We start from the raw sequence: 12,127 nt of genomic DNA, 5'->3' as shown, positions 1-12,127 counted from the left end.
GCAAAAATTTTAGTGGACTTTCCTTCAGGGTTGGGGATGAAAGCAGGATTAGTTTTTGGGCACAAAAGTGGTGCAGGGAGATCGAGTTGAAAGTAGCATTCCCTAACTTATATAGTGTACCGTGCCAAAAGGGCTGATAGTCCAACAAATTTGCAGGTCCCATGAGAAGTTCATTAGGATTTGAGATTTATGAGGAACCTACAGGAATGGGAGATAAAAGAATTTCACAAAATGGTTGAGTTACAGTATGGGTTGGATACGCTAAGTATTTCATTGGATGTATGGAGGTGGCGTGAGAGTAGAGATTGGATATTTGATCTTACTATAAGAGTCTTCTAGGGAGAGAAGAACATATCTTTCCTCATTTCTCTATTTGGATTCCTTGAGCATCGAGGAAAGTGTGTTTCTTTGCTGGGTTGGCGGCAAGAGGGATGATTCTGACAGCGGAAAATCTAAGAAAGAGGAAAATCATCTATGTTAGTTGGTGTTTCCTGTGCAAAAGATCGGGCAAAAATGTATATCATCTCTTATTGCAATGCTAGGTGGATAATCGGTTATGGAGGATGGTTCTTAATTTGTTTGGGACAAAATGGGTAAAGCCGGGTACAGTAGAGGAGGCGTTGCATAGCTGGGCTCACAAGAGTGGGAAGAGAAGTCCAAGGGCATGGCGTTTTGCCCCATTAGCGATCATGTGGGTTATTTAGAATGAAAAAAATAGGAGAGCATTCGAAGGTGTGGAACAAGATTTTGTAAAATTACAAAATAGTCTTATATTTCTTGTTACTTCTTGGTGTAATCATGGGATCCCTATTTGTATAGAGGATTGGATGTTTTTTGTTAAGAATCATATTTTGGTGTAGGTTCTCTTCTTTTTGGTATGTGGCTTGTATACGGGGTTTCTACCATTTTTTATAAGATCACTCATTTCCAGAAGATGAAGGTAGCACAGATGAGGATGTTGAGATGGATGTGCGGGCACACCAGGTTAGATAGGATCAGAAATGAGATTATTCGTGACAAGGTGGGTGTGGCCCCTATTAAGGGCAAGATGCGGGAAGCGCGGCTTAGGTGGTTTGGTCATGTGAGGAGGAGGAGCACAGACACACCGGTGAGGTGTGAGAGGTTGACATTGGAGGGCCTACGGAGAGGTTGAGGTAGGCCAAAGAACAGGTGGGGAGAGGTGATTAGGCAAGACATGGCACAGCTTCAACTGACCGAGGACATGACCCTTTATAGGAAAATATGGAGGTCGAGGATTAGGGTAGTAGAGTAGGTAGTCTAGAGTGTTCAACACAGTAGTATTGGCACGCAGTCTCGATTTTTGTTGGTAGTAGGTTTTATGACTAACCATTGTTTTCTTTCATTGCTAATCACCTTACTGTCTTGTTGTTTTTATTCTGCTTTTATATGGCTTTTTGGTACTGTCCCTTCTTGTCTATATTTTCATTAATGTGGTGCTTATGCTTTCCTGAGTCGAGGTTTCTATTGGAAACAGTCTCTCTATCCTCACAAGGTAGGGGTGCGTACACACTACCCTCTCCAGACCCCACAGTGTGGGATATTACAGGGTATGTTGTGTTGTTGTTGTATCAAAAAAAAAAATACAGTTGAAACAAATAGTCATTGCATCTAAAGAAATAATAGATATACAAAGTTGGGGTAAAACATGCACTATATATTTTTTGATGAAGTTAGAGAATTTCATTAAAGGCATCAAGAAGATGCATAGCGAAAGAGGGTACAAGTAAATAGAGTGTGACTGCTCATGAACATCAACAAAAAACCTATGTTAAAACTAAGGAGCAAACACAGTCCAAAAAATGATCATAACTAGATACAGGTGCCTGATTAAGCCAAGTAAAAAGGTTAAATAAAGATTTAGCTTTAAGAGCATGGTTTGGAGTTGTTATCCTATCTAAACATCTCATATTCCTTTCGGTCCATATGCACCAAAACATAGAAGCAGGTACCAAAAAGTTTTTTTTTGATGAATTTGCCAACTCTCCAAGAACACCAGCTTTCCTAGGCATCTTTAATACAATTAGGCATGACACTTGCTATTATGGAGAGAAACCCTTGTTACACCCTTCTGATAAAATGTACAAAAAAATCATATTTCATAAAATTTTGGCAGATTTATTGGCCAGAGAACATTAGTTTGTACTTCACATTCTTTTTTATTTAGGCAAAAGATGCCATACTGGAAAAAACACAATTCAAGAAGAAGCATTTATGACTTTGACAAGGCATTTATGTCAATTCAGATTGGCTAAGATCACAGTCTTTGCATTTATAGTCAATTCCTGCAGTAGTTAAGCCAACTTAGCATCTAAACTTCTTGCGTCCTTAGCTATTACCAGTGTAGAACCATACAACTCAGTAATTGATCAGAAGCATAAAAATAGCAATTCTAAAAATAATACAAATCTAAAAAGATGCGTACCATTCGGGGTCCAACAAGGAGTTTGAAACAATCCAAATAGCGTTGAGTGTTATTGTCGGTAGGCCCTTTAGATGTGCTCTTGGAAAAACTATTAGCTTCTTTTGGTTGTTGCACAATAGCATCATCCAAGAAGTCAAGCAAGTCATCTCCGCCGTGGAAGACAGTTTCTGTCACCGGCTGCCTGTTAGAATCTGAAATTCTGCTTTCTCCCGTTAAAAGGTCTACCCATAAGTTAGCAGACGAGTTTGCTTGTGCATCAGTGGCTAAAGCAGAAGCAAAAGGATTGTGTTCGGTCTCAGTCAGAAAAGGGTTATTAATATCATGATGGGTTTCTGCTTGTTCAGCAAATCTAGTTACAGAGCCTTGATGTTTCAATATGAACCTCCAAGGAAGAGGCACTCCAAGTATCTCAATCTGCATATGTTTTACAACAGCGACAAAATGTACTGAATAGATTGAAGATAGTGTCATGCAGCAGCATGGGTCCATACTTGAGTAAAGGCATCTTATTCAGATGATTTATTTGCATGATATACATATAATGATGGTTTTGTGTAAACTGGATAATGTTCTTCCCATAATGCTTTTCCAAATTGCACTTTTAGGATCAGATGAACATCGAATGTTATTCCAATCGGGTAACAAAGGTTCCTTTTTTATGCTGCCAATTTAGTAACAAAAGTTTGTACAGGACGATCTTGCCAAAAGAAGATACACATATTTTCATATTTAAATAAAGGGATGGTGAAATGTTACTTGCCTATCTTTCCAATTAAGGAATTTAGGTATGTCTCCATTTCCTTCTATGGTTCCCTTTTAAACATTTTTATCAGGCCATCCATTCCTTTTAAACATTTTCTTTATCAGGCCATACATTCCTTTTAAACATTTCTCATTGAAAAAGAACACATCAATGAATAAGTAAAACAGTACAATGTACAAGATCTGTTTCAACATGTAAAAAACATGTATAGAAATAAACTTTACAGTGGATGAACCGTTAAATTAATATTCAGACGACAAGGAAAATACACACACAGAAACACACACGCATTAATAGAAAACAAAAGGACAGCATATAACTGTTATCCTTTATTTAATAGCAGTTATAACACACTTAAGTATAGAAGCCTATCAAATAGACGGTACTTAAATAATTCTAAGAATAGCTAATAGTGGTTCAAAGCAGTGAAGAAAATTTTCATTTTATACAGCCATTGGTAAGTCTAGAAAACCTCCATACGATCAAATCAACTTACTAGTTGATTACCCTTAAGACTTCCTAACGGAAAATGATTACGTTCAAAAGCAGCATCCTCGGATCTTAGAGATGTTTTTCAAACAAAAATCAATCAAACTAACAAGATTACATAAGGCCTCTTAGCAGTTTTATCAATAAACTCAACTGTTGAGAGGAACATGCAAGAAAAGCTAACTTTTCATGCAATATTGCTCACTAGTATTATGTTACTTCTTCTTGGGAGTGCAGTACCAAGATGCAAAATTCTCTGGAAAACAAACATTTACACCCTCAGAAGTGTCATCAACACCCCCTTGACTAAATTTTAGAGAATAAAGACAAAAGTAAAAAGCATCAAAGGATGTAGTCCAGAAATTCGTAGGTACAGATTTTCTTACATCTTGTATGCAGCGTATGTACCTTCTATCAAGTGGTTCCTGTTCTTTTATTGTTTTGTGCATACAACTTTGTTCCACTTATCTACTCACTCTATGACCATTATTCAAACTTAGGTTAGTCATCAGACTCGTACCATGTCTACTTTGCATATATTCAAACTTAGGTTAGTCATCAGACTCGTACCATGTCTACTTTGACATATGCAGAGAAATCTAGTCCCCAAAAATTTTCACAAAGGGCTTGTTAGAGATAGCTATGTAAATGTTAGAGATAACTATGTAATTGTCCCACATTGGAATAGGAGTAGTATCCCCTTTGTATAGAGTAGCTATAAATAGCACCTCTTGTATTGCATCACACACAATATCAATATATCATATTTTCTCCCGTGCCTTCTCACATGGTATCAGAGCTATCGTGAGAGATTTATCGCTGTGCATAAATTCCAGCAATTCCGGGAAGTAAAATCAGTCACCGGAACCCTTTTTTTCCGGCGACTTTCAAAGTTATTTTGCGTCTGCTTTGTCTCGGCCAGTGTTGTGCACAAAATCCAACACTACCACAAGAGTAGTCACTGTCCGGCGACCAAATCCCAGTGAAAATCTCCGGCGGTACTGTAGCTGTCCAAAGAAAATTTTCCGGCGAAGTTCCAACGTTGCGTGGGCCACCTTCCGGCCATTTTTTGGCGACGACTCTTCAGGACAGATTGTTTCCCTTGCAATTCCGAGCCTACCCATCCAGGTTACACCAAATTCCGACCACTTTTTTATTTTTCCGGCGTGAATAGTAATTTCAAAAAGTTGACTTCCGGCCATTTTTTGAAAAAATTCCTTCAGAACAGTTGGGTCTTCTGGTAATTCCGATCCTACCCCAACTGTTTAAAGTTCCTTCAGAACAGTTGGGTCTTCTGGTAATTCCGATCCTACCCCTACTGTTTTTATTTCATTCCGACCACTTTGAATATTTTCCGGCTGCAACAGTAACTTTCCAACTGCTACAGTAGTTTACTATTCTGGTTCAGTGTTCCTTACTCTATTTTCAGTGGATTACAGTTGATTATTTCTCTTATTTGGTAATAATTTACAAGATGTCTTTGGGAATTGATGTTTTTGGGTCTAAAAGCATGAGTTCTGGAAACTCTAATGTTATGATTACCTCGGAACCTTTAATGGGAGGTTCAAACTACTTAGCTTGGGCTTCATCTGTCGAGTTGTGGTGTAAAGGTCAAGGTGTGCAAGATCATCTGATTAAACAGTCTAGCGAAGGAGATGAAAAGGCGATAGCGCTTTGGGCAAAAATTGATGCTCAATTATGTAGCATCTTGTGGCGTTCTATTGATTCTAAGTTGATGCCTTTGTTTCGGCCATTCCAGACATGTTATTTGGTTTGGGCAAAGGCTCGTACGTTATACACTAATGATATATCTCGCTTCTATGATGTGATATCACGGATGACAAACTTAAAGAAGCAAGAATTAGATATGTCTACTTACTTGGGTCAGGTACAGGCAGTCATGGAGGAATTTGAGACATTGATGTCAGTTTCTGCTAGTGTGTCAAAACAACAAGAGCAGCGACAGAAAATGTTTCTAGTTCTTACACTCGCTGGACTTCCTCATGATCTTGATTCAGTACGAGACCAGATTTTGGCGAGTCCGACTGTCCCTACAGTTGATGAATTATTCTCTCGATTACTTCGCCTTGCTGCAGCACCAAGTCACCCAGTGATTTCATCACAGATACTTGATTCCTCTGTTCTTGCATCCAAGACAGTGGATGTTCGGGCATCTCAAGCTATGGAGAATAGACGAGGAGGCGGTCGTTTTGGGAGATCTAGACCCAAGTGTTCTTATTGTCACAAACTTGGACACACTCGCGAAATGTGTTATTCCTTAAATGGCCGTCCACCCAAAAATGCCTACGTTGCTCAGAGCGAGACTACAGGTAACCAGGGCTTTTCTGTATCTAAAGAAGAATATAATGAGCTCCTTCAGTATCGAGCAAGTAAGCAAACATCTCCACAAGTAGCCTCAGTTGCCCAGACTGACACTCCTATTGCTGGTAATTCTTTTGCTTGTGTTTCCCAGTCTAGTACTCTTGGACCATGGGTCATGGACTCAGGCGCTTCTGATCATATCTCTGGTAATAAATCACTTTTGTCGAATATTGTATATTCACAGTCTCTTCCCACTGTTACTTTAGCCAATAGATGTCAAACTAAGGCACAAGGAGTTGGACAAGCCAACCATTGTCTTCTATCACCCTAGATTCCGTTCTTTATGTTCCTGGTTGTCCTTTTAGTCTTGCATCTGTTAGTCGTTTGACTCGTGCCCTCAATTGTGGTATATATTTTATTGATGATTCTTTTATTATGCAGGACCGCAGTACGGGACGGACAATTGGTACAGGTCGTGAATCAGAAGGTCTTTACTACCTTAACTCGCTCAGTCCTTCCACAACATGTCTAGTTACAGATCCTCCAGATCTAATCCACAGACGTTTAGGACATCCGAGTTTATCCAAACTTCAAAAGATGGTGCCTAGTTTATCCAGTTTGTCTAGATTAGATTGTGAGTCGTGTCAGCTTGGGAAACATACCCGAGCTTCCTTTACGCGTAGTGTTGAGAGTCATGCAGAGTCTGTTTTCTCCTTGGTTCATTCTGATATATGGGGTCCTAGTAGAGTCAGTTCAACCTTGGGATTTCGTTATTTTGTTAGCTTTATTGATGATTACTCAAGATGTACTTGGCTTTTCTTAATGAAAGATCGTTCTGAGTTATTCTCTATATTCCAGAGTTTTTGTGCTGAAATCAAAAACCAATTTGGTGTCTCTATCCGCATTTTTCGCAGTGATAATGCCTTAGAATATGTATCTTCTCAGTTTCAGCAGTTTATGTCTTCTCATGGAATTATTCATCAGACATCTTGTCCTTATACCCCTCAGCAAAATGGGGTTGCAGAAAGAAAGAATAGGCACCTTATTGAGACTGCTCGCACACTTCTAATTGAGTCTCGTGTTCCGCTGCGTTTTTGGGGCGATGCAGTTCTCACAGCTTGTTATTTGATTAATAGGATGCCTTCATCTCCCATCAAGGGTCAGATTCCACATTCAATATTGTTTCCCCAGTCAGCCTTATACCCTCTTCCACCTCGGGTTTTTGGGAGCACATGTTTTGTTCATAACTTAGCCCCGGGGAAAGATAAGTTAGCTCCTCGTGCTCTCAAGTGTGTCTTCCTTGGTTATTCTCGTGTTCAGAAGGGATATCGTTGTTATTCACCTGATCTTCATAGGTACCTTATGTCAGCTAACGTCACATTTTTCGAGTCTAAACCTTTATTCACAACTGATGTCACTTCTGCTGACCACCATGACATATCTGAGGTCTTACCTATACCGACTTTTGAGGAGTTTAGTAATCCTCCTCCACTTCAACCACAGAGGTTTCACCCATACCAACTTTTGAGGAGTCCAGTGTTATCCCTCCTAGTTCCCCAGCCACAGGAACACCACTCTTGACTTATCATCGTCGTTCGCGCCCTACATCAGGCCCATCTGGTTCTCGTCCTGCACCTGACACGGCTCCTACTGCGGATCCTGCTCCTAGTACACCGATTGCACTTCGAAAAGGTATACGGACCACACTAAACCCTAATCCTCATTATGTTGGTTTGAGTTATCATCGTCTGTCATCTCCCCATTATGCTTTTATATCTTCATTGTCCTCGGTTTCCATCCCTAAGTCTACAGGTGAAGCATTGTCTCATCCAGGATGGCGACAGGCTATGAGTGACGAGATGTCTGCTTTACATACAAGTGGTACATGGGAGCTTGTTCCTCTTCCTTCAGGTAAATCTACCGTTGGTTGTCGTTGGGTTTATGCAGTCAAAGTTGGTCCCGATGGCCAGATTGATCGACTTAAGGCACGTCTTGTTGCCAAAGGATACACTCAAATATTTGGGCTAGATTACAGTGATACCTTCTCTCCAGTGGCTAAAGTGGCATCAGTTCGCCTTTTTCTATCCATGGCTGCAGTTCGTCATTGGCCCCTCTATCAGTTGGACATTAAGAATGTCTTTCTTCATGGTGATCTTGAGGATGAGGTTTATATGGAGCAACCACCTGGTTTTATTGCTCAGGGGGAGTCTCGTGGCCTTGTATGTCGCTTGCGTCGGTCACTTTATGGTCTAAAGCAGTCTCCTCGAGCCTGGTTTGGTAAGTTCAGCACGGTTATCCAGGAGTTTGGCATGACTCGTAGTGAAGCTGATCACTCTGTGTTTTATTGCCACTCTGCTTCAAGTCTATGTATTTATCTGGTAGTCTATGTTGATGATATTGTTATTACGGGCAATGATCAGGATGGTATTACTAATCTGAAGCAACATCTCTTCCAGCACTTTCAAACTAAGGATCTAGGCAGATTGAAGTACTTTCTAGGTATTGAGGTTGCTCAATCTAGCTCAGGTATTGTTATTTCTCAAAGGAAATATGTGTTAGACATTCTTGAGGAAACAGGGATGACAGGTTGCAGACCTGTTGACACGCCGATGGATCCGAATTCTAAACTTCTGCCTGGACAGGGGGAGCCGCTTAGCGATCCTGCAAGCTATAGGCGGCTGGTTGGTAAATTAAATTATCTCACAGTGACTAGGCCCGACATTTCTTATCCTGTGAGTGTTGTAAGTCAGTTTATGAATTCTCCCTGTGATAGTCATTGGGATGCAGTTGTCCGCATTATCCGGTATATAAAATCGGCTCCAGGTAAAGGATTACTGTTTGAGGATCGAGGTCATGAGCAGATCGTTGGGTACTCGGATGCTGATTGGGCAGGATCACCTTCTGATAGACATTCTACGTCTGGATATTGTGTTTTAGTAGGAGGAAATTTGGTGTCCTGGAAAAGTAAGAAACAAAATGTAGTTGCTCGGTCTAGTGCAGAAGCAGAATACCGAGCAATGGCTATGGCAACATGTGAACTAGTCTGGACCAAACAATTGCTCAAGGAGTTGAAATTTGGTGAAATCAGTCGGATGGAACTTGTGTGCGATAATCAAGCTGCACTTCATATTGCATCAAATCCGGTGTTTCATGAGAGAACTAAACACATTGAGATTGATTGTCACTTCGTCAGAGAAAAGATACTCTCAGGAGATATTACTACGAAGTTTGTGAGATCGAATGATCAACTTGCAGATATTTTCATCAAGTCCCTCACTAGTCCTCGCATTGATTATATATGTAACAAGCTCGGTACATATGATTTATATGCTCCGGCTTGAGGGGAGTGTTAGAGATAGCTATGTAAATGTTAGAGATAACTATGTAATTGTCCCACATTGGAATAGGAGTAGTATCTCCTTTGTATAGAGTAGCTATAAATTGCACCTCTTGTATTGCATCACACACAATATCAATATATCATATTTTCTCCCGTGCCTTCTCACAGGGCTAACTATGTTAGAGGGTGTAAAAGAAAATTGTTTTAAAAGAAAGGACACCTAAAAAGTACAATTATCTAGTCTCTTTGTACCTCACCAAGAGTTATAGGGCCTCCACCATCCGCAGCAGGATAAAACGTGAGTGCAACAACACGAGTAAGAAAATCCACTTCTCCTTCAAGTTCCTCAAAATCATACAATAATGGAAGGGTGGAAGTATCTTGGGCATGACGGCGTGCACCTGCACCAGTGATAGCCATGTCCTCTTCGCTAATTGGTCCTGACAATGGTATCAAAATATTTGTCCCATTTGCACACTGTGGTACAGAAGCTCCCTGTGAATAAATTGCATGTAAAAATTGATAACTTTTGATGGTAACCCTGGACATATGGGCACATGAAAACTTCTTTAACTATTTTACTTTCTATGAAAGATTTCCCTTTGCAGATATGCGGCAGGAGGATATGTGGTAGGAGAACAAAGAACAATAATAGCTGTCAAAAATACAACACTTGTGCACATGTTCATGTCAACGGGATTATCACAAACATAAAATAAATGTGTCATCCGCCAGGAAAAAAGAGCCACATATGCATGTTATTTTCCTTTCCCCAGTAACAGGTGGATAATAAATCCCTATCCCACAGAGTACAGACACACCTTTAGCCATTATCAAAATCTAAAAGGCAAGGCGTAAAAGTCTCATCACAGTTGGGAGAGAAAATGCCTATGCACAAATTGCATAAGATCTAACAGATTTGAATTTTATAAATAGCAGAAGCAAGTAACAGTCAGGTACAGGCACAACAATTTCACAATAGAGATGTAACATACCTCCAGAACAAGTTTAAGTCCATCTAGATAACACCCTATCCTGACATCAACTGTCGATGGGAACGTTGAATCATCAGAACCATGTGCAACAGTGAGAAGTAGCTGACAAACATGACAAGGCTCGCCAAGGTAAATAAAGAGCTCAACCACATCGGTAGCCTGTGGGGAGACCTGTAAGAAGATGTGTACACAAGTGAGGCAAGGAGCACAATGCTGTGGGATATATATGAACCTCTTGTAGACGAAATAGCACGGGACTTTTATAATGTGTAAGATGAAAAGGGCAGCCCAGTGGACAAGGCATCCCGCGTTTATGGAGGGTCCGGGAAAGGGTCGCACCCAAGGGGTGTGATGTAGATATAAACCTTCAAGTATAATGTGGAAGATGCTATTATCAAATAACAAGTAGTTTCAAAATACCAAAAACATAATGTAGGTACCCATGTCATTGCTTTTCTTTTAAAACTAAGAAGACTTGCTCCATCAGAAATCGGGAACATGTTCACGATTGGCTTTAGAAAGCATCCGGTGGGACGAGATGCAACCTGTCAAAATCAGCATAAACTGTCATATGGTGATAACAACAGTGACAAAATCATTTTCAAATAACTTTCACAAAAAGAGTTAGCATCACTCCAAATATATAACTTCAAGGTCCTCAACTACAGAAAATTGGAAGAAAATTCCTCTGACTGATAAATAAAAAATAAAAAGGCACAACTCATTTAGGTTGAAAAGAAAAAGAATAGAATAGTTCACAGTATTAGGACAGATTTGGCAAATGCTGAATGATATGGGGCTTTTTAGACTTATGGCGCTTTTATCATTGAGTTTTCATCTTCACAAAGAAAAGCTTCAGCAACAATTTCAGGATATTTTAGAACCCAGCCGGTACTGAAACCAAAAAGTCTAGATAGTCCAGTATATTATTATTATTATCTAATACTATATGGAGTAATTTATTTAAATTTGGAAGTTCTAATAGTTAATGTGTCCTTTTTGTCTTTTTAGAATCACCATTAACGAATCCACAAATATACACCTTGCAAGTTAGAATATGGAAAATAGTGTCTTAAGACCTTGAAGCCCTTCAGAGTCAATTGATGCAACCTATCGCTCAATAATTTTGAGAGTTGTCCCTTCCTTTGCCTGTTTCTATGCCTTTCTTACCACATCTATATTCAATCTTTTTAAAAGTATAAAAATAGTTTAATTTATAAGACAAAGCCAGAAATATGATATTTGGACAAAAGACATTCCATAATGAAGAACTAAGTAGCTTGGACTCAGGTGCGGGTGTCCGCTACGGGTGCGGATCTAGAGGTCGGATCCTTCATGATCCAAATTTCAAAATTCGAGGTTATGGATCCAGGACATATACGGGTGCGAGGATTTGGCCAAAAATAATTCAAATATCTAAAAATAGAGGTATAAAAGTATATCTAAATTATGAGACATTATGTAGAAAACTTCAAGGTATTCTGAGAAGGAAAAGATATTGATCAAAAAGAGAATCCGAGAAGGAGATAAAAGGAAAATCACTGACAGAGAAATTTATATACTTTTCTTCAATTTCACCCTAACTTTAGTTTTGATTTCAAAAATCATTGTATGTCCCGAATTTCTCCGTCGATTTTAGTCAACACACCCAAATCAGTCGACCAGATTCGGTACAGACCCCACACCCACACCCACGTCATGTAGACACAGGTGCGACACCGAAAGTGAAGAGTCCAAGCAACTTAGTTGAAGAATCAAGAGCTTGCATCAGAGAA

General features: G+C 39.7%; 1 protein-coding gene across 4 annotated transcripts in view; it reads right to left on the bottom strand.

Moving 5' to 3' along the window:
* Positions 1-12,127, bottom strand: part of LOC104228812 (probable phosphoinositide phosphatase SAC9) — a 46,449-nt gene that overhangs the window by 15,747 nt on the left and 18,575 nt on the right. For 3 of the 4 annotated variants that reach the window (XM_070150172.1, XM_070150175.1, XM_070150173.1), the window contains exons 7-10: positions 10,793-10,897; positions 10,353-10,523; positions 9,610-9,852; positions 2,444-2,857 (exon numbers count right to left, since the gene is read on the bottom strand). In XM_070150172.1, the coding sequence (XP_070006273.1) occupies positions 2,444-2,857; positions 9,610-9,852; positions 10,353-10,523; positions 10,793-10,897 (933 nt within the window). The remainder of the gene's footprint in view (positions 1-2,443; positions 2,858-9,609; positions 9,853-10,352; positions 10,524-10,792; positions 10,898-12,127) is intronic. The other variant, XM_070150174.1, reaches the window with a different exon arrangement.

This window comes from Nicotiana sylvestris, chromosome 6, assembly GCF_000393655.2.
Source record: "Nicotiana sylvestris chromosome 6, ASM39365v2, whole genome shotgun sequence".
In the NCBI taxonomy this organism is placed as follows: Eukaryota; Viridiplantae; Streptophyta; class Magnoliopsida; order Solanales; family Solanaceae; genus Nicotiana; species Nicotiana sylvestris.
The sequence above is the reverse complement of the archived record's forward strand: the minus strand, read 5'-3'. Positions and strand labels throughout refer to the sequence as shown.